Source organism: Pseudorca crassidens, chromosome 16, assembly GCF_039906515.1.
Source record: "Pseudorca crassidens isolate mPseCra1 chromosome 16, mPseCra1.hap1, whole genome shotgun sequence".
NCBI lineage: Eukaryota > Metazoa > Chordata > Mammalia > Artiodactyla > Delphinidae > Pseudorca > Pseudorca crassidens.
The window spans coordinates 15240308-15267836 of record NC_090311.1 but is presented as its reverse complement, the minus strand read 5'-3'; the positions used below and the strand labels follow the sequence as shown (position 1 = coordinate 15267836).

The 27529-nt window shown below is 33.3% G+C and overlaps 1 protein-coding gene across 2 annotated transcripts in view; it reads left to right on the top strand.

Moving 5' to 3' along the window:
* ATRNL1 (attractin like 1) overlaps positions 1–27529 on the top strand; it is a 682506-nt gene that overhangs the window by 77143 nt on the left and 577834 nt on the right. For both annotated transcript variants that reach the window (XM_067709302.1, XM_067709301.1), the window contains exon 9: positions 13902–14085. In XM_067709302.1, coding sequence (XP_067565403.1) covers positions 13902–14085 — 184 coding nt within the window. The remainder of the gene's footprint in view (positions 1–13901; positions 14086–27529) is intronic.

Genomic DNA, 27529 nt, shown 5'->3' with positions numbered 1-27529 from the left:
CTATTGTGTGTGTGTGTGGTGTGTTCACACGTGCATGTATACGTGTGAAAGAAAAAGAGATGTAGAGAGGGAAATAAACTAATGCTAAAACAAACGGGACAAAATGTTAACAATTAGTGAATCAGAGTAATGGGTATATGGGAATCCTTTGACTATTCTTGCAACCTGTTTGTATCTTTGAAATTATACCTAAAAGTGCTAAAATAGATTAGAGGAAAGAGATGTATGTTTTCTCATATTTGGTTATATAGGATATATATTTCAATAAGAATTCTTGTGAACTTAAGCTGACAGTAAAGGAAATGTCAGTTTGTCCTTTTTGCTGTACTTAGAATTATAGGATTTTTAGGGAATCTATAAATCTCAGAGGGGAATTTATGTGCATGGTTTTACTAACTTGGGCCATAAAGCTCTTCTGGGTTAGTCCTGAGGGAAATTTGTTTCACTTTAGGTTAACAATACTTATAAACTTTCTAAGAATCTCAATGTGAATCTCAATGTTAGTATAATATTAATGTTTCACTGTACTATTTTTCATGCCTTTAGGATTTGGGAGGTATAGTTGGGAAGCCATTATTAATGTCATTTTATGTTAACTTTTTTCTTTTGATTTAAAAAACCATTAGATATTGTATTTTTAGGAAGGTAATTTTTTTCTCTGTTAAGTGTGGTGATACTATATGGCTTTCTCTTCTCTTCAGTTCTTAACATCACATGTTTTTTCAAAATTCTGTGGTGAATTTCAAGTGTAAATTGGACATTGCTTTCAACCTACTGGTTATCTGGAAATATAGATCTACAGAACACAATGTTAGATGGTGGGAATTAGGAATTTTTAATACATGAAATCTCCCCTTTATAAATGATTCAATCATAGGAATCAGAACACAAACTTTAACTGTGCTTAAATTAGGTTTGGCATTTGTTGTGTAGTTTCATTTGTGAAGAACTTTCAGAACTAATTAGGTAAAGTGAAACAGTTGCAAAGTAATAAGTAAAATATTTTAATAAATTCCTAGGTTTGTGTGACAGAGGCCACTGTTAATATGGTATACATTTTTATATTTACTAAATGTTTCCAAAAATACCACAATAAAAATAGTTTAGTTTTGGTAAGTGGAATTAAACCATTTGCTTTTAAAACTTTATAAGCTATGTAAATATTATACATATATTTGAAAATATGCATTGGTTATATTGAAAAATTTTAGTAGATGTGCATTCAGGATTCAGAAAATTCTGGTTTTCTGTCTGTGCTCAACATTCTTTCATTGATGGAAGTGTCAGTCCCTTAAAAGGTAGCCATCCGATTATTTTACATATTTAAAATTTTTATTTATGTTTAGAAGAAATATGCATTTCTTGTAATTTGTACTTGGTTTTTCATGACTATATAGAACTGTACATGTGCAATTTAATCACTCTTCCACATATTGACCGTAAAATATTTTGAGATATCGTATTTTCAGCTTATCGTCCATTCTTTAGATAAGCATCTGAGTTCCTTCAGTCTTCACATAACAAGCTTTCCACTCACATCTTTTTAACAAGATGTTAATGATTTACCTTAACACAGATGTTAATGATTTAAAGAATATTTTCTAATAATAATAACAGGCCTTACTATGTGCTAGGTGGTGGTGTAAGCATTTCACAAGTATTAACTCATTTAGTCCTCAGCGTGAACATGCAAATTTGTGCTCTTTTTACCCCATTTTACAGATAAGGGAACTGAGGCACAGATGTCTCACACAACTGGCCAGTGATCACACAGCTAGTAAATGGCAAAATCAGGATTATGTAAATATAAGATACACATTATCTTAGTTGACCCGTAGTCATCTTTCTCACACTCCTGTCACAGGACAGACTGCTGTACTGTGATGATCTATTCAAACTTATCAGAGCCTAACAGAGCAGGATCTAATGTGAAACCATTGCTTTCCCTTGTTCTGGGCATCTTTTATTAATATTTTTATTGCAACCTAAATTTATACTTTATACTAATATTATTATTTTGACTTATAGTTAGCCTACAGACAACAAAACTTCTTACTTAGTTCATTGGTTTTTGTTGTTTATATAACTGCTGGGGAGTAAGGTATACTTTATCCTGTACTTGTCAATTTAATGTTGTAACCTCAGTGAAGGGCTTGACATATATTGTTAAAATAGTTTCAGCTCATCATTACTTTTGATTCATAATTCTGGTATCTAAAGATTTAATTAACTCCTCCTTTTATTAGGTCAATGGTTGTTTAATAAGTACAACTTCTATGCCTTCATCCTAGGAATTGACAAAAAATGTTGAAGAGCAAACTACTGGTATTAAAAAAAATAAGGATGAGAATGTATAGGTTAAAAGAGATTCAATAGACACATCAGGCAACTTCAATGTGTGGATCTCATTTAGATCCTGATTCCAACAAACTTCCAAAAAAAAAAAATAAAGAAGAAGCTTATAAGATAATTAGAAATCTGAACATTAATTGGATACTTGCTGATATTAAAAATTATTAACTTTTTTTTTTTTGGAGAATCACAATGCAAACCTCTAGGGGTTTTGGAGTAAAGCCATAATCTCTTCTACAGATAACTTTTTGAGAAACAGTTTCTGTTTTGCTAGCCAGTATAATTCTTCCCACTGTCTGGAAGACTTTCAGTTGTTACTGCTTTTCCTAGAAATGCTTGGCGTAAGTCATCTGGAGTTCTCTTTGTGGCAGGATTTTAAAATTACAGATTCAATTTATCTGATAGTTCTAAGACTACTCAAGTTTTTTCTCTCTTGTCAGATTTGGTAACTTGATTTTATTTTCAGAATTTGTTCATTTTATCTAAATTTTCCAATGTATTGATCTAAAGTTCTTCATAATATGCTTTTAGTGAAGTTTAAAATATTTTATAGCCCTATCCCCTTTTATATTCCTAATATTGGCTGCCTGGGTCTTCTTACTTTTTGTCTTGATCAGATTCTCCACAAGATTGTAAATCTTAATACTTTTCAAAGTACCAACTTTTGAGGTTATTGATTTTCTTAATATATTCATTGTCTATTTTATTAATTCTTATTTTTATTATGACCTCATTTTAATATATTTTGATTTGTTATGTTTTTTCCCTTTTATATTGATGCTTAATTCATTATCTTTCAGGTTTTCTTCATTGAATTTTTAAAAATATATACATTTAAAGCTGTAACATAAACAATGTAAACATGGCTATAGTTATATCCTACATGATTTGGTATGTAGTATTTTAATTGTTATTTAGCTCAAAATGTGTTTAAGATTCCATATTAATTTCTTCTTTCACTAATGGGTTATTTAGAAGTGCAGTTTAAAATGTTCAAACATGGGGTTTTCTAGTTAGTTATTTTTATTATTAATATCTAGGTTATTGTATTATGGTCACAGAACATATCCTATAGGCTTCCTCCCTCAAAATTATTATGAAATATTTCAAAAATACATAAAAGTTGAGATTGTGCAGTGAATTCTCATAGGCATACTACTTACCTTCTACAATTAATCTTTTGCTTTTTCACGTACCAGTGTATGTATCCATTTCTCTATCCATCTATCTATTTTTTTGGTGCATTTTAAAGACTGTTGCAAACATTAGTACACTTCTAAACATAATAGCATGCCTGTTGTTAACTAGAGTTCTGTACTCATGTTTTTAATGTAAAAGTTACATACAGTGAAATGCACAAATTTTGTGTACAATTCAGTGAGTTTTGACAAAACATACATCTGTAACCCAAATTCATATCAAGATATAGGACACTGACCATTACTTGAGAAAGTTCTCTCCTGATCCTTCCCAGTTGATACCTGCCCTGCTTCCTGATTTTTTTCATCATCAAATAGTTTTGCCTGTTCTGGAATTTCATGTAAAGGGAATCACACATCATGTACCCTTTTTAAAATAAGGCTTCTTTCACTCACCATGATGCTTTTGAAATTTATACATGTTGTGTTTATTAGTAATTTGTTCCTTTTTGTTGAGTGCTTTTTCAGTGTATGAATACATTGCAGTTTCTTTGTTCATTTTCTCATTGATGAACATCTGGGCTGTTTCCAATTTTGGGCTGTTATGAATAAAATTTCAGTGACCATTCTTGTACAAGTCAAGTAGTAGACATGTTTTTATTTCTCTTGTCTAAATACCTAAGGATGTTGGTTGGGTCAGGAGGAAGATATATCTTTAATTTTTTAAGAAAGTGCCAGATCTTTTTTCCAAAATGACCTAATACATTTGTTTATTAAGTATAGTTAATTACTTGTGTTGTTCAAATCTTTTAGATCTTTACTGATATTTTGACTGTTCTGTCAATTGCTGGAAAGGGTACATTAAGGTTTCCATGATGATGTTGATTTTGTAAATTTTTCCTTATAATTTTTTCAATTTTTGCTTTATATATTTTGAAGCTTTATTACTCTCTTGGAATATTGATCTTTTAAAATTCATATGTAGTGATCTTTACCTTTAGTAATCTTTTTGCTGCTTTTCCCATAAAGATTGTTATTGTATTCTGATATATTGTGGTCATCCCACAGAAGGGAATCCCCAATATTTGCTTTGGATGTTGAGGCCGATGGTGCCAAGAGAGTATGAAACACGAATACCAAGAGAGTATGAAAGACTTATTATTCACAAAATGAGGCTTTCTGACGTGTGCAGGGCAGGCTCCCAAGCAGGTCTGAAAATGGCTTGAGAGAGCAGGGAAAGGAGATTGGCTTGGTTATGTAATTTTACAGTGTGGGTAAAGTAAGGGAAACATTCATGCAAGCTGGATCTTGCTTGGCTTAAATTTCCCCTTGGCACCATAGCGGGGAGTAATAAAACAGTTGGTGCTTTATTTATAGTGATCCCAAGGTATCCTTACCAGTCTTAATAAAAATCTTTATTATCTTTATTTATTATATTATTATATATTTATATTAATATATAATATATTAATATAATATATACTGATATTTATTATATTATAATATATATTATTTATTATTATAAATCTAACTTAATAAAAATATTTAGCAATTAACTTAATAAAAATCTTAATAAATTAACAATTATTTAACAATTTACTTAATAAAATTAACAATTAACTTAATAAAAATCTTTTCTCCTATATTGCGCACTTCCAGTGATCAGTCATTCACATGAATAGTAATATTGTCTTGGAATAATGTGTTAGCAGGGGAGGTGGTGAGGAGTTGTTGGATTCTAGATTTGTTTTGAAAGTGGTGACAACAGGAATCACTGAGAGATCATGTAAAATGTGAGGAAAAGGAGTCAAGGATAGCTCTAAGATGTTTGGTTGAGCAACTAGAAGAATGGAGATGCCATATGCTAAGTGAGGGAGGCTGAGAAAGGCAGATTTACTTGTCACCAGCACATATGTGTGTGTGTATAAAACATCAGAGTGCAACTTGAGAAGCTTTAACAAATTGATAGAGTTGTGTAAGTGCTACCTCAGTTAAGATATAGAACATTTCTATTTCTCCAGAAAGTTTACTCATGACCCTGTGCCATCAATCTCTCATGATCCTCTAGCTCCAGGTAACCACTGATCCGTTTTCTGTCAATATAGTTTTGCCTCATTTCAAATTTCATATAAATGAAATCATGTGGTATATGGTCTCATTGTATTAGCATAATAATTTTCAGATTCATCTAAATTTTTGCTCGTGTCAGTAGTTTGCTTCTTTTTAATCTTGAATGGTATTTCATTGTAGGAATAAGATATAATTTATGTGTTCACTAGTTAGTGGACATTTGAGTCCAGTTATTAGGTCTTTTGAATAAAAGCTGTTATGAATATTTGCATACAACTCTTTGTTTGGGCATATGTTTTCTGTTCTCTTGTGTAAGTGCTGTAGAATGGGATTGCTGGGTTATTTGCAGTTATGTGTTTAACTTTATAAGAAACTTCCATACTGTTTACCAAAGTGATACTACCATTTACAACCCACCAGCGGTGTATGAGAGTTCCAGTTACTTCACATCCCCACCAACACTTGGTATTGTTTTCTTTTTAATTTTTGCTATTCTGGAATTGTAGTGATATCTTATGGTTTTTATTTGCATTTCCCTGATGACTAATGATACTGAATATCTTTTTATTTCAGTATTTGCCATTTATTTATCTTCTTTGGTAAAATGTATGTTCATACTTTTTGTCCATTTTGAAAGTTGGGTTGTTTGACTTCTTATTATGGAGCTATAAGAATTTTTAATATATTCTGGATATTAGTCCTTTCTCTGATATATGTTTTGCAAATATTTTTCCCCAGTTGTGGCATACCTTTTCATTTTTACAGTGTCTTTTAAAAGGCTGAGATTTTAAATTTTGTTGAAATACAATTTATCAACGTGTTCTACCTAAGAGATCTTTGTCAAGCTCAAGATCGTAAAGGTTTTTCTCTAGGTATTTAGTTTGGGCTCTTCTCAACCTCAGATCTATCACCTATTTGAGTTAAATTTCATATATGGTGTGAAGTAAACTCTGAGTTTTTTTCTTTTTTTTTTTTTTTACCATGTGCAGCTAAATTTATTGGTCACATATACAAAGGTTGGAATCAGGATAAAAAGAGCAGTGCTAAAAATTAGTATAAAGCAGTGTTTCCTCGCCTTTCCTGTGTCATGATAACAATAACAAATGATAATAAGGAACATGTAGAAAAAGACATGATTTACAACATAATCAAATTGCTTAACACCAGTGACTTTTTCTCATTATCCCTCTTTTTTACTACTCAAGTAATAAATAACAATTACATAAAAGTGTGCAAATTCAAATAAGCAAAAAAAAAAAAAAAGAATTACAGTTTTCAATAGCTATGACAAGTATAGAAGAAAGGCAGTGATTTTGTACATTTTTAAAATTGAGCCCCTGCAGTAAATTCACTCATTAATTATAATTTAAAAAAATAATGAATGATAGTATTTATAAGGTGTAGCAGTAAATGGATGGAGCTTCTCACTTGAAAGTGACCAGCCTGGGTGCTTAAGGCCTGAGATTTTTTAAAGAAATAAATATACAGTTGTTCTTTGGTTGAAAGAGTTTCCTTTCCCCATTGAATTACCTTGGTACATGTTTTGAAGAGTCAACTGACCATTTATGTATGAGTTGACCTTTGGTCCGTTGATGTATATTATGTTTAATACCACACTCTGTTGATTACTTTAGCTTTGTAAATCAGGCAGTGTCAGTCCTCCATCATTTGTTTTTGTTTGTTTTGTTTTCAAAAGTTTTGGACTCTTCTAGGTCCTTCACATTGCCATGTAAAATTTAGAAACAGCTTGTCAGTTTATTAAGAAAAAGCATGTAGGGATTTTAATTGGGGTTGCATTACATCTATAAAGGGGAAAATTGAGCCTTTAACAGTATTGAGTCTTCTAACTCATGGGCATGGTATATTTCAGCATTTGGCACCCTACAACTTTGCTGAACACACTTACTATTCCTTGTAGCTTTTTGGTAGATTCTTTCTTATTTTCTCTATAGATGATCATGTGTTACGCTCATGCTAATAAACATTCTTCTTCCTTTTCAATCTATATACCTTTTATTATTATACTGCTAGGATCTCTGGTACAATATTGAGTAGAGGTAGTGAGAGCAGATATTGCTGTCTTTTTTTTCATATTTTAGGAGGGAAAGCTCCAGTCTTTTAATTACTGTAGTATTACATTAGCGGTATGTTTTTTAATGCCTTTTATCAGGTGGAGGAAATTCGCTTTTATTCCTAGTTTGCTGAGTATTTTTCATGAATAATGTTAAATTTTGTTAAATAATTTTCTGCATCTATTGAGAAGATCATTTGTTCTTTTATTTTCTTTGATTTCTTAATATGGTGAATGACACTGACTTTCAGATGTTAAGCCACTATTGCATTCTTGGATAAATCCCACTTGGCCATAATGTATTACCCTTTTCATATACTGCTAGAATTGATTTGCAAAAATTTTATTAAGGATTTTTATGTTTATGCTCATAAGAGATATTGGACTATAGTTTACTTTTCTTGTAATGTCTTTGTCTGCTTTTCCAGGCTGTAATGGTAAAATGATTTGGGGAGTGGTAAAATGGGGAGTGTTAAATTTGGGGAGTGTTTCTATTCTATTTTCTGTAAGAGTTTGTGTAGAATTGGTACTATTTCTTTCTTAAATGTTTGGTAGAGTTCACCCGTGAAACTATCTGGCCCAGAAGCTTTCTTTGTAGGAAAGATTTTGACTATGGCATTTATTTTCGTTAATAACTGTTAGCAATATTCAAATTATCAATTTCTTTTTGAATGAGATTTGGTAGTTTGTGTTTTTAAGTAATATGTCCATATCATTTAAGATGTTAAACTTATTGGCATAAAGCTGTTCATTATATTCCCTTATACTTAATATTTGTGAAATCTGTAGTGGTATCTCCTCTTATATCTGATATGAGTTACGTGTGTCCTATTTTTCTTGTCTGACTAGAGATTAATAGGTTAATCAATTTCATTGACCTTTTCAAATAACTAGCTTTTGTTTCCTGTTTTCTATCATACTGATTAATGCTTTGTTACATTTCTTTTCTTCTTTGAGTTTTATTTGCTCTTGTTTTACTGTTTTCTTAAGATGGAAGAATAGATCATTGAATTGAGATTGAGACCTTTTTCTTCTTTTTTTTTTTTTTTTTTGTGGTACGCGGGCCTCTCACTGTTGTGGCCTCTCCCGTTGCGGAGCACAGGCTCCGGACGCGCAGGCTCAGCGGCCATGGCTCACGGGCCTAGCCGCTTCATGGCATGTGGGATCTTCCCGGACTGGGGCACGAACCCGTGTCCCCTGCATCAGCAGGTGGACTCTCAACCACTGCGCCACCAGGGAAGCCCTTTTTCTTCTTTTTAAAAATATAAGTATCATTATAAATTTCCTTCTAAGCCAGTAGTTCTCACACTTGATGCATAGGAATCACCTAGAAGGTTGTTAAAATAGATTGCTGTGCCCTAATCCCTGATTTTCTTATTGATTATGTCAGGATTGGTGCCAGGGAATTTGCATTTTTAAAAAGCTTCCAGGTAATGCCAATTGATGCTTTAGGGAACCACTGTTGAGAATGACTGCTTTAAGTACTGCTTTAGCTGTATCCCACACATTTTGAAATGTTGCATTTTTTGTTTCCATTTAGTTCAAAATGTTTTCTATTTTTTTGTGTGTGTTTTTTTCCTTTGGCTCCTGGGTTGTTTAGTAGTATTTTGTTTGATTCAAATATATGAAGATTTTCCCGATATCTTTCTTGCCATTATTTCTTGTTTAATTCTATTATTGTCAAAGACTATGTTTTTTACAGTTAAAATTTTTCTTGAGTCTTATTTTCTGACCCAGAATATGGTCTACGTTGGTGAATGTTACATGTGAATTTGAAAAGATCTGCATTCTGCTCTAGTTGGTTGGGGTGTTCTATAAACGCCAATTATATTATGGTTGATGGAGTTATTCACGTCTTCTATATCGTTATTGATATTCTGTTCAGTATTTTTCTTAGTTCTTGAAAAACCAGTATAGAAACTTCCAGTTATGATTATGGATATATCTGTTTCATTTTTAAGTTCTATTAGTTTTTGCTTCACTCATTTACTTATTTTTAATTTTTTACTATATAATTAAAATTAATTAATTTTAATTGAAGTATAGTTATTTGCAGTGTTGTGTTAGTTTCAGGGATAGAGCAAAGAGATTCAGTTATGTATACATATATATCTATTTTTTTCAGATTCTTTTCCCTAATAGGTTCTTACAAAATATTGAGTGTAGTTCCCTGTGCTATATACAGTAGGTCCTTGTTGGTTATCTATTTTACATGTATATTTCACTCATTTAGATGTTCTGTTACTGGGTGTTTACACAATTAGAATTGTTGGTTCTAATGATAAATTGTCCTCTTTCAGTCCCAGTTTCCTTCTGTTGTCGTTTCTGCCTGAAGAACTTATTTTAGTATTTCCTTTAGAGTAGGTCTGCTGGCAGTGGATCAGCTTAATTCTTTTTACATCTGAGAATCTATTCATTTTATGTTCATCACTAAAGAATATTTTTGCTAGGTATAGAATCCTGAGTTATAGTTATTTTTATAGTTATAGTTATTTTTCAGCACTTCCTTCTCTCCTGCATGGTTTCTTAGGATAAAATCATAGTCATTAACTGTTGTTCCCCTATAGGTAATTTGTTATTTTTCTGTAGCTGCTTCTGAGATGTTTTCTGCACTTTTAGTTTTCAGCGATTTCATTGTGGTGTGAATTTCTTTGAATTTATCCTATTCATGGTTTGCTCAGCTTCTTGAATCTGTGGGACTATTAATAAGTACTTTTAAATTTTACTTTTGTAGAGGTTACTCTAGAGTTTACAGTATGCTTATTTATCTTTTCAGATTCTACCTTTAATTAATGTTCTACCACTTCACATATAGTGTCAGAAACTCAGACTAGTATCCCTGCATTTCCCTCTTTTAATATCATATCTCGTATGTTATGAAGACCATAACAAAATTGTTATACTTTTTGTTTTGGACACTTAATTATCAGGTACTGAGAGGGAAGATGAGAAATGACACCTTTAATACCTACCCACATATCAGATATTTCCTATACTCCTCATTCATCTCTATAAATCCAGATTCTGGCTGGTTTCAAGTATCATTTTCATTCAGCTTAAACTTATTTTGGTCACTTTTTTATAGGGCAAGTCTGCAATAATATATTCTCTCTGTGGGTTTTTTTTTCCTTTATCTGAAAAAGGTTTTGTTTTACTTTCACTTTTGGAAAATATTTTGTGGGATATAGAATTCTACTTTGATAGTTATTTTTTGGTATAGAATTCTGGGTTAATCATTCTCAGTAGTTTAAAAGTGTAACTTCACTGTCTTCTGACTTGCATGCTTTCTGTTGAGAAGTCAAGTGGCATTCTTATTTTTGTTCTGCTTGTGCATCTTAATCACTTCATGCTATTCCTTGGCGTGGGTTTCTTTTTTTTTTTCTCCTGCTTGTATACCATTGACCTTCTTTGTTTTGTGGATTTATAGATTTCATTAAATTTGAGAAACTATTTTTTCAAACATCATTTCTGTCTACCTTACCACCACACTTCTTGGACTTCTATCATAGTAGATTAGACTACTTGACATTGTCATACAGGTCCCTGATATTCTGTTCATTTTTTTTCAGGGTTTTTGTTTGTTTTTTTCTGTGCTTCATTTTGGATAGTTTCTATTTCTATATTTTAAATTCATTGTTCTTTTCTCCCAGAGTATCTAACCTTGTGTTAATTCTATACAATGTATTTTTCATTTCCAGGAGTTCTGTTTGAGTCTTTTTTATCTTCCATTTTTCCCTTATCATGTTCATGTTTTCTGTAACATTATTGAACATATTTGAGTATATTTACAATAGCTTTTTTACAATAGCTTTTAATTCTGTCGTCCTTGTTATTTCTGTCTCTATTGATTGATTTTTCTTCTTGTTATGGGTCATATTTTCTTTGCCCTCTGTGCCTGTTAATTTTTTAATGCATTTTGAGCATTGTATGTTTTTACCTTGTTGGCTGCTGGACTTTGCTGTATTCCTTTAAAGAGTGTTGGACTTTGTACTAACATGGGGTTAAGCTTCCAGTGTAAGCATTTTGGGGGATTGCTTCTGAGGTCTGTTAAAGTGGATCCAGAGCAACTTTTAGTTTATGCCATCATTGTTTTTAAGAACAAATTGAAACCTAAATGAGTCACAATGTAGAGTTACTTAAATAAGTTATGTATCATCAATACAATGGAATTTAGCTGATAAAAAATGAAAAATGGGACCTGAAAAGATGTCCCAGATGTTAAGTGAAAAAATAGTTGTAAAATAGCATGATTTTTTGGTACAGATATTTACAGGTATGTATGTACATGCAAGTCATATACATTTGTTTTGTATATTGTAATAAAATATTCAGAATTATAGTTTGAAAATATTCTGAACATAACAATTTGTGAAAAATACCTCTAGATAGTGGGCTAGAGCAGAAGGTAACATTCACTTTTGCATTATACAACGTTTTATTGCTACAATATTTTTTGATAAGAAGTATATTTATCTTTTTTTGTTAAAAAGAGAGTGAATAAAAACATAAAAACCTTCAGTTTGGCTAAATATATATATATATATATATGGCTTTAATAAGTGTTTGAAGTATATTAAAGAAATTGTTCCTAAGTTATTATTAACTTCATTCTTTGGAAATTACTTCCAAAATGTAATGCCCATTAGTTGCAAGAGTACTCTGAAATTTCTTCAAATATGTTTAGTTTTCTCTAAGTAAAATTGGCTTTAACAACCCTTTTTGATACTTCTTTTATACTTCTTTTATGACTACTTTTATGACTGTTGAAGTATCACATTCTACACTACCTTAAAATTGTGTAAGTGTGAAGAATTTTTAAGTATCATCTTTATTTTCTGTTATTTGCTTTGAGTATTTTCAGTGAGTTGTCTAGTATGACAAAGTTGAGGTGAAAAGTTAGGGGGAAGATGGAAGTGTGGTCTGGGTGGATATTTAAAGACTAATAATAGATTTCTGTAGAGTTGCTCTTTATAATCTAAATTTCTTATGGCCAAGGAGATGTGTATTTTCATCTTATTTTTAAAAACATGTCTTTCATATGATTGGGGCTTGTTTTAGTGAATTTGCCATAGAGATAAGAGTCCCTTCTAGATATATCAAGCAGAATGGGAACTTAATATAGGGAGTTAATTACCAAAATACTAGAGACACCAAAATGAGGGGATCGCCCAGAAATCTGGAGCTGCTACATACCAAGGCTGGAGCTTAGGACCACATCTGTAATTGAGCTACTTACTGTAGGTGCTACTGCTGCCACTGCGCAGGTGGTACCCCTGCTGCTGTTGCTATAAAACCACCACTGCCGTTACCTACTGTAGTCACCTACCTGTTCCTTCTGTTAGAGAAGAAAGCAGAATCTTTCTTCCTTTTGCCTTCTAAGCTCTCCCCAGTACTTTCATTGGTGGAACCTGATGGTAACACATCTGTCAGCAAGTCTTGGAAATTTAATTTTTAGGTTTTTATCAATAATACAAAGCACTCTTAGAAGGGACAGTGGGACTCATAACCAAGAGATAAAAGACCAGCAGAGTGCTAAAAATTGTTAAGGGCAAGAGTCATATCTTAATTTTAGTCTTTGTAATATCAGTGACTAAACTCAGAGCCTGTGACATAATAGGCTCTCATAAACTATTTGTTAAGTCTTTTTTTTCAGGTTTGTTTACAAATACAGAAATGTATGTGAGAATAAAGTTTTCATTTTCTCTCTCACATACAAAAATTAGGTATTTTCAATATTTCAGAGTTTAATTAAAATTTGCAAAAAGACCAGTCTTACTTACCTTCAATCCCTAGCACCCAACATAGTAACTAACTAGCACATATTTATTTATTTTTAAAATAAATTTATTTATTTATTTTGGATGCGTTGGCTCTTTGTTGTGGTGCGCGGGCTTCTCATTGTGGTGGCTTCTCTTGTTGCAGAGCATGGGCTCTAGGCACACGGGCTTCAGTAGTTGTGGCACGTGGGCTCAATAGTTGTGTCTCACGGACTCTAGAGTGCAGGCTCAGTAGTTGTGGCACATGGGCTTAGTTGCTCCGTGGCATGTGGGATTTTCCCAGACCAGGGATTGAACCCATGTGCCCTGCATTGGCAGGCAGATTCTTAGCCACCTAGCACATATTTAATAATGTTTTTTAATTAAATGATTATTAGGTATACTTTACTCATAAAATGTGGTATGAGAATGAACTTGTTGGTAGTTTGGTGGTATATTAGTTTTATTTCTAAATACTATTTGAGTTCATGATTTATCTTCTTTCTCTTACAGCATCAAACACTTGGCTTGTTCCGGAAACTAAAGGAGCTATTGTTCAAGGTGGATATGGCCATACCAGTGTGTATGATGAAATAACAAAGTCCATTTATGTTCATGGAGGCTATAAAGCATTACCAGGCAACAAATATGGATTGGTAGATGACCTTTATAAGTATGAAGTTAACACTAAGACTTGGTGAGTAGATTGGGCAGAAATACGTTGTACATCTTGTACTGGTCATTTCACATATGCCAGAGTTTCTCTAGGGTACATACCTAAAAGTGAAATTGCTGTATGTGAGGATATTCACATCCTTAACTTTACTACCTGTTGCCTAATTGCTTCTCAAGTCACTGTGATAATGTACACTTCCACCAGCAGGGTATAAGTGTCCTTGTTTCTTCGTAGTCTCACCAATGCTTGGTAATTATGAGGATATTTTCCTTTTGCCAGTGCAGTGGATGTGAATGGTATTGTACTGATATTTTAATGTGCATACCCTGATTGCTATAGTGAATAGCATATTTTTATGTGTTCATTTGCACTCATGTTTTCTATTTAGTGAATTGCTTACTGATTTTTCTAGGTATACAAGTTTTAAAATAGAATTTTTATTGTACTCATTTTCTTTTGTAGGGCCTGGGAAGTGACCCCCTTTTTGTTTTTAAACACTAAACATTCTTTTAAACTTATATGAAATTACTTTATGTGTTTAAATGAAATACAGTTTTCCACCAAATTGTGATTTGTTCTGTCCTCTTCACTGTCACTTTCAAACATATATTCTAATTTACACTTTATTTAAAAAAAGGAAGATGAAATTAAAAAAATGAAGACTTTTCCTTTGGGTAATTTTCCTAATTTTCATTTTTTTAGTTTAATAAAATGCAGTATTATATTTTAGTAGATAGGCTACCTTGCTGAGCTATTAGTAAATGTGTGTTTAGAGAAATTCTTTTTCAATGGGGAAATGGATTATCCTGGACTACTATTTCCACTGAGAAAAATTAGGAGTTACATCTTTTTAAGGCATCATAGGACTATAAAGACAGCCCTATTTGTTGGTCAAGATTAAGGAGAGATAGAATGAAAAGGGAGGTATGATTGGCATTTTGCACAACTTTTGTCCTTGAGACAATTATAAATCCTGAAAACTGCTTGAGAAACTGAGCAGAGCTTTCGTCAATCAATATAGGGGACCAAAATGGATTTCTAGGTGTGCCAAGGAATAGGAGTCTTGTTACACACTTCACAATGTAGTCTGGTTCCTGAAGTTCTAAACCTATGAGTGAGTATAAACTTATCTTTGAATCATCATGGTCTTTCATTGGTTTTGGTGCTCTGCCCATAGTCTAACTCGTGGCAGAGCAAAAGTAAATCCTCTCTTGAGGAAGACAATATCATACAGAGCCTCAAATTATTTCATATACAATATTTGTTACAAAACAAAAAATAATAAGGTTTAGGGAAAGAAAAGCCATGAACAACCCAGCCATTTGAAATATACCTATAGGATAATGGCATTTTCAGACAGAAATTTTAAAATAATTAGGATTTTATGATGAAGGAATTAAAATGTAAGGTAGGAAAATATTAACAGACAACTGGAAACTTTTACTAAAGAATGAAATGGAAATTATAGAAATGGAAAGTAGATTAAATGAATTAAGAATTCTTTGGATATGTTTACAGCAGGTTAGACACAGCTGAGGGGGGATTAATGAAATGGAAGATGGGTCAGAAGGAAATACCCATGTTGAAATAAAGAAAGACAAAGAATGAAAAATAAAACAGGGAAAGAAATATAAGGGACTTGTGGAAATGTTCTAACATGCATATAATTGAGGTCCAGAAGAAGAGGATTGAGAAGATAATGTGGAGCACTGTTTGAAGTCTTAAATGACTGAGAATTTTCAAAAGTGACAAAGGATAGCTAGCTACAAATTGAAGAAATTCCTTGAGTACCAAGGGGGTGAGTACAAAGAAACTTACACCTAGAAATATCACTGTAAAACTTATGAAAACCCAAATAGAATTAGAAAAGCAGCCAGAGGGGAAAAACGCATATTCTCTTTAAAGAAGCAACACTAAGACTGACAACTGGTTTTTTAACTGAAAAACTGGAATCTAGAAGACATGGTGTCTTCAAATGGCTGAAGGAAAATATCAGTCCAAAGTTCTTCACCCAGTGAAAAACCCTTAAAAAATGGAAGGAAAACATGGACTTTTCAGAAAAACAAGATGAATTTGACAGCAGCAGACCTGCAATACAGCAAACACTAAATAAATAAAGAAAATGCTAAATAGATCTTCAAAATATTGAAGTCGAAGAAAAATGATCCTAGATACTAGAAGGAAGAGAGAAATGGAAAGGGTATATCTAAGTGATTATTTATTATATAATACTATAATAGTAATAGAGGCTTAAATATATACAAAATTTAAATGGATGATAATAGCAGCACATAAATCAGGAAGAAGGGTAAATGGTGTTCAATGTTACTAAGGTCCTTGTATCATATGGGAATTGATAAAAAACTAATTTATAGTAGACATTAATAGTTAAGGATTTATATTGTAATCATTAGGTAACAACAAAAAATAAAAGTAAAACACTGTATATCCAACAGGTAAGTAAAGGGAAAAATGAGAATAGTACTTAATGCATTTGGAAGAAAACAAGAAAGGAATAGAAAGGGAACAAAGTAAAGTTGGGAGAAATATAAAGGAAGATGGTATATTTAACTCCAAATATGTCATAATTGTACTAAATGTGAGGAAGTAAATATTCCAGTTACACTGAATGTAGGAGACAAATATTCCAGTCAAAAGCTAAAGATTTTTGGACTGGGTATAAAAATAAAACCTAGCTCTATGCTGCTTAGAAAATATACAAAAAGTATAAAAGTATTTATACATCATTTGGGTTCACTCTAAGAAAATAAGGTAAATTAAAAATTCATAAAATCAGAGTAATTAACACATTAAAAGAATAAAGAAGTGAAGGCATATAATCTTCTCAAATGTTGCAAAGGAAAATTGAGATAAAATTTAACAAGTATTCATGATGAAAACTCAAATACAATAGGAATAGAAGCAAACTATTTGTGTGGTAAAACGTACAAACCAATAGAAAAACTTTATTGCAAACATTATAGTGTAATGTTGAAAAATTTTCCTTTAAGTTTAGGAATGAATAAGAGTGGCTACTATCAGTGTTTCTATTCAACATTGTATTGGCATTTCCAGCCAGTGCAATAATACAATTAAAGTTAAAGGGAATAACAAAGTATAAAAGATATATGGGTAATAGGTTGCTTGATATAAGGTCAATATAAAGAAAACCAATCCAATATAATTCTGTATACCAGGAACAATTAGAAAATGATGATTTAAAAGCAATACAATTTTAAATACAATTTAAAAGCAATACCATAAAAGCAGTACAGTTTATCATCAGAACATCAACAACCTGAGATGTAAATTTAATGACATATACACAGGATCTTTCCATAGAAAACTCAAAAACCATGTGAGAAATTGAAGACCTAAATAAATGGAAGATACATAATGATAATTAATTGAAACAATGTTGTAGAGATACCTATTCTGCCCAAATTGATGTTTAGATTTAATGTAATCCCAAAACAAAATTGCAGAAAGTATTTTTCTTATAGAAATGGACATGCTTATTTAAAAATTTATATGAAAATGCGAAAGACCAATCATAGCTAAACCAAAACTTTTAGAAGAACAAAGCTGGAAGACTTCTCTACTAGATTTCATGAATTCGAAGCTACAGTAATTAAGTGTTGCTGCAAAGATAGCGACATAGACCATTGTAGCAAATAGGAGTTCCCCAGACAGACCTACACATTTATTGGCACTTAGTGTAACAAAGTCGGCACTACAGAGTCGTTTTTTCAATAAATTATTCTGGGCCAATTGGTATACAATTGAAAGAAATGAATTTGGGGCCCTGCTTCAAATCGTACACAAATTAGTTTCAGATCAATTGTAAATCTAAGTATGGAATGTAAAATAATAAATATTGTAGAAGATAACGGGTAAACATCTTTGCTTTTATTGGCAAAGAAAGACTTTAAAAATAGTATTTGAATAATACTCTTAATAAAGGAAAAATGATAGACTGAACTGTGTATGTCTAAAAAATATCACTAAGAAGGTGAAAAGGCAAGCTGCAGTGTAGGAGATATTTGCAACACATAAAGTCAACAAAGGTCTCTATTTCCGAATATGTAGAGAAGTACTACAGATCAACAAGAAAATAATCAGATGACTCAAGAGAAAATGGGCAAGCGACTTGAACAAAAGGATATCCAAATGACCAAAACGCATTTTAAAAGTTGCTCAACCTTATTAGCCACAGGGTAATTTAAATTCAGGTACCACTACACATCCACTTAAATGGTTAAAATTTACAATATTGATAATCCAAGTGTGTATAAACCAGTAGAAGCATTTGAAAAACGTTTTGACAGTTTCTCCTAAATTTGAATACATTCACACACCCATATGTAATGTATATATCCTATGAAATAGTTATTTTAGTTATATATTCAACAAATGCATATATGTATGCAGTACAAATATAGTATACATATATACTATATTTCAGACACTCATTATGCAGAGAAATTGTCAAGGATAAACATCATGAATAGCGTGTTCATCAGTATTTAGTAGAATATAAGTAACTAATAACATATTTATAAAATTGTCTTATATCATTTTCCAAAACCTCTGACAGCTACATTTTTAAGAAATCACAAAAACTTGATAGTTTAATAAACTAGCTTTGAATACTTTAATGTAAAAATAATTCTCATTATACCAAATTTAAGAAGCTAGAAGAAATCATTTCATGTAACCAGATTAGCATTAATATGAAAACATATTTCAAGTATATGTGATTGCAAAGATTTTTTAAAGTACAGAATTAATATAGTACCACTGAAGCACTATCTAAAACATCCTGTATTTATAGGAATTCCCATTTCTCAAAAATGATTCCTTTTGTATTGTTAGGATGTTTTATTAATTAGTACTGTATTATCCTTTGCTAAGAGACTTTTAATTTGCTGTAATGATTTTGAGTACCAGGGCCATTATGGTCTTGATTTGTTAGTCTTGTTAGATGAGGTGTCTCATAATGTTTTTTGCACATATATGTTTGTAGAGCTTGTAGTAGGAGCCCACATCTTCATTTTTTTCTTCTCTGTCAAGGGTTTTCTGTGATAGTAGAGACCTCAAATTTTCTTGTCCTATTGTTGAAGTCGTTTTCTCTATTATTGTGTTTCTTTAAAACACAATAATAAGAGCACAATATGTTTTAACACATAAGGAACATGTTAAACATTATCATTTACAACTTGCAACTGTAATTATAAATTTGGTATTTTTTCCAGTTTTTTCAAGTTAAAAAAAAGATTTCAACTATACTTCTAGAAATACTAAAAAAGAAAAGTGGTGAGTCTAATGTTTCCTCATGATTAGATTCAGGGTTTGCATTTTGATCACTAAAGTTTGCATTTTAGATCACTAAAATGTGTTCTATGAATTTTTTTGGGGAAAAAACTTTTACTGAAATAAAATTCATATAACATAAAATTCTCCATTGTAATCATTTCAAGTGTACAATTCAGTGGTTTTTAGTATATCCATAGTGTTATGCAACCATCAATAATTCCAGAATATTTCCATCACCGCAAAAAGAAATCCTATACTTTCCTATACCCTTTCCCTCCATTTCCTGGAAACCGGTAACCTACTTTCTGTTTCTATAGATTTGCCTATTCTCAATATTTCATATAAATGGAATGTACAGTATGTGACATTTTGCATCTGGCTTCTTTCACTTAGCATAATTTTTCAGGGTTCATCCATGCTGTAGTATATTTCTGTACTTAATTCTTTTTTATGGCTGAATAATATTCCATTGTATGACTATACCTCATATTGTTAATCCACTCATCAGTTGATGGACATTTGGGTTGTTTTCACTTTGGACTATTTTGAATGAGGCTGCTATGGACTTTCATGCAGAGGTTAACTTTCGTATCTTGGTTAAAGTAATGGTTAAAGTGTTTCCAGGTTTCTCCACTGTAAAGATACAATTTTTCCTTTTTAAATTAATAAACACCGTGTGGAGATACTTTGAGACTATGTAAATATTTGGTTTCTCATTAAACTTTTACACACTAGTTTTAGCATCTGTTGATCATTCTTGTTATCACTGTGATGGTGACCAAATGGTGATATTGTAATATTATTCCTTGTAAATATCCCAGGTTGTGTGTTCACTTATATCAGTATCAATTGATGGATTTTTATTTTAATCAATGTTCTATTATCAATTACTATTCTTTATTTTGGTGTTCAAGGTGTCCCAGATTTGGCCATCGTGAGCTTCTTTCAGTAAGGCTGCTCCATTCTTTAGACATGTCCCCAGTCACTCTAGTGCATTTCTACACTTTCTGGCATAGATGCAAAAAAAAAAAAAAAAAAAAAAATCTGTTTACATCTTGTAGTTTCCCTGCTGGAGTAAGTCATTTCCCCCAAGAAACCTAGATTACTTTTAGTAGAGAATGGTATTTAAAAACCAAGATTAGGGGACTAGGTATGTTTATTACTTTTTGATGTGTTTATAGACCCTATCAGAAGATGGAGCCAGAAAATTTACAAAGACACACATGTTTATACTTATTTATAGAAGTGGGTATATTGCTCTGTCTCTGTATATATGTCTGTCTGTCTAAACCCTGTCTGTCTAAACTGCATAATGATGTAATACAACATGACAGGATTTATTTTAGACCTGTCTTCCATATTTGTAAATTCCTTTAGAAAGTGAGAAACCCGGATCCCACTTTACAATTCATATATTTAAAAAAATTATCTGCTTACCAGGTACTAAGGGTAGGGTTTATTTATTGCAGTAAAGATATCATATCTGGAAAAGCAACTGCAGATTTTATCACCACCATTTTATTTTGTTGTCCTTTAATTAATAGACTTTAGTTCTTAGAACAGTTTTAGGTTTAAAGAAAAGTGAGCAAAAGGTATGGAGATTTCCCCAATACTCTCACATCTTCCCCACCCCAAGTCCCTCTATTATTAACATCTTGCATTAGTGTGGTACGTTTGTTACAATTGATGAGTCAATATTGATACATTATTATTAACTAAAGTCCATAGATTACATTAGGATTTACTTTTGTGTTGCTGGTCCAGTGGGTTTGCACCATGTATAATGACATATTCCACTGCTACTGTATCATATAGAATAGTTTCAATTGCTCTAGAAATCATGTGTGCTCATCTCCCTCTCTCCCTGCCCAACCTCTGGCAACCACTGATATTTTTACTGTCTTCATTGTTTTTGCCTTTACCAGAATGTTATATAGTTGGAATTATACAGTATAAATCCTTTTTTAGATTGGCTTCTTTCACTTAGATTGCTAAGTGCATTTAGATTGCATTTAAGGTTCCTCCAAATCTTTTCATGGCTTAATAGCCCATTTCTTTTATCACTGAATAATATTCTGTTGTATGGATGTGGTACAGTTGTTTATCCATTCACCTGTTGAAGAACATCTTGGTTGTTTCCAAGTTTTGACAGTTATGAATAAAGTTGCTATAAACATCCACTTGCAGTTTTTTGTGTGGACATAAAATTTCAACCAATGAGTGCAATTGTTGGATTGTGTGGTAAGAGTGTATATTTTTATGAGTATGTTTAGTTCTGTAAGAGTGGTTGTACTATTTTTCATTCCCACCAGCAATGAATGTTGCTCTGCATCCTTGCTAGCATTTGGTGTCAGTGTTTTGAATTTTATCCATTCTAATAGGTAGTGGTATTTCATTGTTTTAAGTTGTAATTCCCTAATGACCTATAATGAGCATTTTTCCATATGCTTATTTTGCCATCTGTGTGTCTTCTTTGGTATCTGTTCAGACCTTTTGCCAACTTTAATTGAGTTGTTTGTTTTCTAATCGTTGAGTTTTAAGAGTTCTTTTTATATTTTGGATTCAGGTCCTTTATCAGGTATTTGCTACAAATATTTTCTCCGAGTCTGTGGCTTACTGTTTCATTCTCTGAATGGTGTCTTTCACAGAGTCAAGGTTTTTAATTTTAATGAAACCCAACTTATCATTTTTTTCTTTCATGATTTGTGCTTTTGGTGCTGTATCTAAAAAGTCATCAGTAAACTCACGGTCACCCAGATTTTCTTCTATATTATCTTCTAGGAGTTTTATAGTTTTCATTTTACATTTAGGCCTATGATTCATTTTGTGTTAATTTTTGTAGAAGGTGTAAGATCTGTCAAACTCCTTTTTTTTTTTTTTTTGCATGTGGATGTCCAGTTGTTTCAGCACCATTTATTGAAATGACTGTCCCCTCTCTCTTGAGTTGTTTTTGTTCTTTTGTCAGAAGTTAGTTGACTATTTGTGAGTCTATTTCTGGGCTTATTTTTCTGTTCCATTGATCTATGTGTCTGTTCTCTCCCCACTACCACACTGTTTTTATTATTGTAGCTTTATAGTAAGTCTTGAAGTCAAGTAGCGTTAGTTCTCTGAATTTATTCCTCTCTCTCAGTATTGTGTTGGCTATTCTTGTGAGAATTTTGATGGGATTGCATTGAATATATAGACTAAGCTGGGAAGAACTGACATCTTGACAGTAGTGAATCGTCCTATCCATGTATTATATATGGCCTACCCCTTTATTTACCTCTTTGATTTCTTTCATCAAAGTTTTGTAATTTTCCCAATATAGATCTTAGACATATTTTGTTAGATTTATACCTATTTCAGTTTTGTGGAGGTGCTATATAAGTGTTGTGTCTTTATTTCAAGTATCCGTTGTTCATTGTTAATATGTAAGAAAGCGATTGACTTTCGCATATTAACCTCATATCCTACAACCTTGCCATAATTACTTATTAGTTCCAGGAGTGTTTTGTTTTTTTTTGTTGTTGTTTGGGATTTCTTACATAGGCAATCATGTCATGTGTGAAAAAAGACAGTTTTATTTATTCCTTACCATTTTGTATATCTTTTATTCCCTTTTCTTGTCTTATTGCACTAACTAGGACTTCCAGTAAAATGTTGAATAGGAGTGGTGAGAGAGTATATCTTGCCTTGCTCTTTCTTAGAATGAAAACATCTTTCCATTTTCTTGCCATTAGTATAATTGTTTTTTTTAATAGATCTTTATTGGAGTATAATTGCTTCACAATACTGTGTTAGTTTCTGTTGCACAACAAAACGAATCAGCCACATGCATACACATGTCCCACTCTTGATCCTCCCTCCCATCCACCCTATCCCACCCTTCTAGGTCATCACAAAGCACTGAGCTGATCTCCCTGTGGTATGCTGCTGCTTCCACCAACCATTTTACATTTGGTAGTGTATGTATGTCGATGCTACTCTTCCTTCTCCTCAGCTTTGCCCTCCCACCCCATGTCCTCAAGTCCATTTTCTATGTCTATCACTTTTCCTGCCCTGAAACTAGGTTCAGCAGTACCATTTTTTTTTTTTTACATTCCATATATATGTGTTAGCATATGGTATTTGTTTTTCTCTTTCTGACTTACTTCACTCTGTATGACAGACTCTAGGTCCATCCACCTCACTACAAATAACTCAATTTCGTTTCTTTGTATGCCTGAGTAATATTCCAGTGTATATATGTGCTACATCTTCTTTATCCATTCATCTGTCGATGGACATTTAGGTTGGTTCCATGTCCTGGCTATTGTAAATAGTGCTGCAGTGAACATTGTGGTACATGTCTCTTTTTGAATTATGGTTTTCTCAGGGTATATGCCCACTAGTGGGATTGCTGGGTCATATGATAGTTCTATTTTTAGTTTTTTAAGGAACCTCCATACTGTTCTCCATAGTCGCTTTATCAATTTACATTCCCACCAACAGTGCAAGAGGGTTCCCTTTTCTCCACACCCTCTCCAGCATTTGTTGTTTGTAGATTTTTTTCATGATGGCCATTTTGACTGGTGTGAAGTGATGCCTCGTTCTAGTTTTGATTTGCATTTCTCTAATAATTAGTGTTGTTGAGCATCTTTTCATTTGCCTCTTGGCCATCTGTATGTCTTCCTTGGTGAAATGTCTAGGTATTCTGCCCATTTTTTAACTGGATTGTTTGTTTTTTTGATATTGAGCTTCATGAGCTGTTTGTATATTTTGGAGATCAATCCTTTGTCTGTTGTTTCATTTGCAAATATTTTCTCCCATTCTGAGGGTTATCTTTTTGTCTTCTTTATTGCTTCCTTTTCTGTGCAAAGGCTTTTAAGTTTAGTTAAGTCCTATTTGTTTATTTTTGTTTTTATTTCCATTACTCTAGGAGGTGGGTCAAAAAAGATCTTGCTGAGGTTTATGTCAAAGAGAGTTTTTCCTATGTTTTCCTCTAAGAGTTTTATAGTGTCTGGTCTTACATTTAAGTCTTTAATCCATTTTGGGTTTATTTTTGTGTATGGTGTTAGGTAGTGTTCTAGTTTCATTCTTTCACATATAGCTGTCCAGTTTTCCCAGCACCACTGGGAAAGAGGCTGTCTTTTCTCCATTGTATGTTCTTGCCTCCTTTGTTGTAAATTAGGTGCCCATATGTGCGTGGGTTTATCTCTAGGCATTCTGTCTTGTACCATTGATCTATATTTCTGTTTGTGTGCCAGTACCATACTGTCTTGATTATTGTAGCTTTGTGGTATAATTTGAAGTCAGGGAGACTGATTCCTCCAAGTCCGTTTTTCTTTCTCAAGATTGCTTTGGCTATTCGGGGTCTTTTGTGTTTCCATACGAATTGTAAAATTTTTTGTTCTATTTCTGTGAAGAATGTCATTGGTAGTTTGGTAGGGATTGCATTGAATCTGTAGATTGCTTTGGGTAGTATAGTCATTTTCACAATATTGATTCTTCCAATCCAAGAACATGGTATATTTGTCTCTCTGTTTTTGTCATCTTTGATTTCTTTCATCACTGTCTTATAGTCTTCTGAGTACAAGTCTTTCACCTCCTTAGGCAGGTTTATTCCTAGGTATTACATTCTTTTTCTTGCAATGGTAAATGGGAGTGTTTCCTTAGTTTCTCTTTCTGATTTTTCGTTGTTGGTGTATAGGAATGCCAGAGATTTATGTGCATTAATTTTGTATCCTGTAACTTACCAAATTCATTGATTAGTTCTAGTAGTTTTCTAGATTTTCTATGTATAGTATCTTGTCATCGGCAAACAGTGACAGTTTTACTTCTTCTTTTTCAGTTTGTATTCCTTTTATTTGTTTTTCTTCTCTGATTGCTGTGGCTAGGACTTCCAAAACTGTTGAATAAGAGTGGTGAGAGTGGACATCCTTGTCTTGTTCCTGATCTTAGTGGAAATGCTTTCAGTTTTTCACCATTGAGTATGATGCTTGCTGTGGGTTTGTCATATATGGCCTTTATTTTGTTGAGGTAGGTTCCCTCTGTGCCCATTTTCTGGAGAGTTTTTATCATAAATCGGTGTTGAATTTTGTCAAAAGCTTTTTCTGCATCTATTGAGATGATCATATGGTTTTTATTCCTTAATTTATTAATGTGGTGTATTACATTGATTGATTTGCATACATTGAAGAAACCTTGCATCCCTGGGGTAAATCCCACTTGAGCCTTTTAATGTGCTGTTGGATTCTGTTTTTTAGTATTTTGTTCAGGATTTTTGCATCTGTGTTCATCAGTGATATTGGTCTATAATTTTCTTTTTTTTATGATATCTTTTTCTGGTTTTGGTATCTGGTGATGGTGGCTTCGTAGAATTAATATGGGAGTGTTTCTCCCTCTGCAATTTTTTGGAAGAGTTTGAGAAGGATCGGTGTTAGCCCTTCTCTAAGTGTTTGATAGAATTTGCCTGTGAAGCCATCTGGTCCTGGACTTTTGTTTGTTGGAAGATTTTTAATTATGGTTTCAATTTCATTACGTGTGATAGTAATGAAATCTTTTTTCTTTATTCTGCTCCTCGGCAGTTATTTCCACCATTTTGTCTTCCAGCTCACTTATTCATTCTTCTGACTCAGTTATTCTGTTATTGATTCCTTCTAGTGTATTTTTCATTTCAGTTGTTATGTTGTTCATCTCTGTTTGTTTGTTCTTTAGTTCTTCTAGATCTTTGTTAAACATTTCTTGTATTTTCTCAATCTGTGCCTCCATTCTGTTTTTGAGATTCTGGATTCTCTTTACTATCATTACTCTGAATTCTTTTTCAGGTAGATTGCCTATTTCCTCTTCATTGTAGGTTTTTACCTTGCTCTTTCATTTGTGACATATTTTTTTGCCATCTCTCTTTTTTTTTATGAGTGGGAATGTGTTCCTGTCTTACTGGTTGTTTGGCCTGAGCTTTCCGGCTCTGGTCGGCTATTGGGTAGAGCTGGGTCTTGGTGCTGAGATGAGGAACTCCGTGACCTCACTCAGATGAGTATTCCCTGGGGTCTGAGGTTCTCTGTTAGTCCAGTGGTTCGGACTTGGAACTCCCACTGCAGGAACTTTCACCCGACCCTGGGCTCGTGAACAAAGATCCTGCAAGCCGCCTGTGGCGGCAAAAAAAAAACAAACCCAAAAAAGCCAAGAACAATAACAAAGTAAAAAATAAAATTAGACTAGGAAACTAAGAGATATGTTAGGAAGAATACAAAAATAAAAATAAAGATGAATCAACAACTGGGAGGTACAACAGTACCATAATAGTACAAAAGACAAGGGGGGCGGAAATAAAAGGGTGTGGGGGAAGGCCTTGGCTGTGGAGGGTGGAGCCTAAGCAAGGACCAGGTTTGGGTGGTGGGCGGGGCCAATGCTCAGGGCCCACAGGGCTGCAAAAGGCCCTAGGGGCTGTGGGGCATGGGACTTAGGCTCAAGGAACAGAAGGGGCTGAGGCGTGCCCCCACCCCTGGTCTCAGAGGGCAGGAACCTTACCTGGGAGCCCAGCATTCTTCCTGGGCTTGAGTGGGCATGGCAAACACCCTCCTCTCCTCTCCTGCTCCTCCAGTCTGGGAGGGCCCCTCCCGCCTACCTCTCCTGATCTCCCTGGCCTCCCTCCTATGCCCCCAAGGGCTCATGCAGCCTGGAGGGGAGTTTGGAGGGCAGGGGATCGGCCTGGGAGCTCAGCAGGCTCCCTGGCCCTGAGTGGGTGGGGCAGTCGCCCTCTGCTCCTCTCCTGCTCTTCCCGGAGAGCCCCTCCCACCTGCCTCTCCTGATCTCCCCAGCCTCAGGGGCACTGATCCTGTGTGGCCTCCACTTCTCCTCCCTCCTCAGTCCCCCTACGTCCTACTGGTTCACTTTGAAGTTCCTCCCTTATCCTTGGGTGTCAGAGTCCCCTGTTAGCGGCCAGCAGGTGCCCTAGTTGTTGGGAGATGCTAATTCCATGTCTTCCCACACTGCCGTCTTGCCTCAGCCTCTAGTTTTTTTGATAAATTTTTTTTATCAAGGTAAGGAAATGCCCTTCTATTTCTAGAGTTATTATTTCTAGAGTTGAGAGAGTACTTTATATATTCTAGATATAAATCCTTTATCAGATATGTGATTTGCAAATATTTTCTCCCATTCTGTATGTTGTTTTTCACTTTATTTTTAG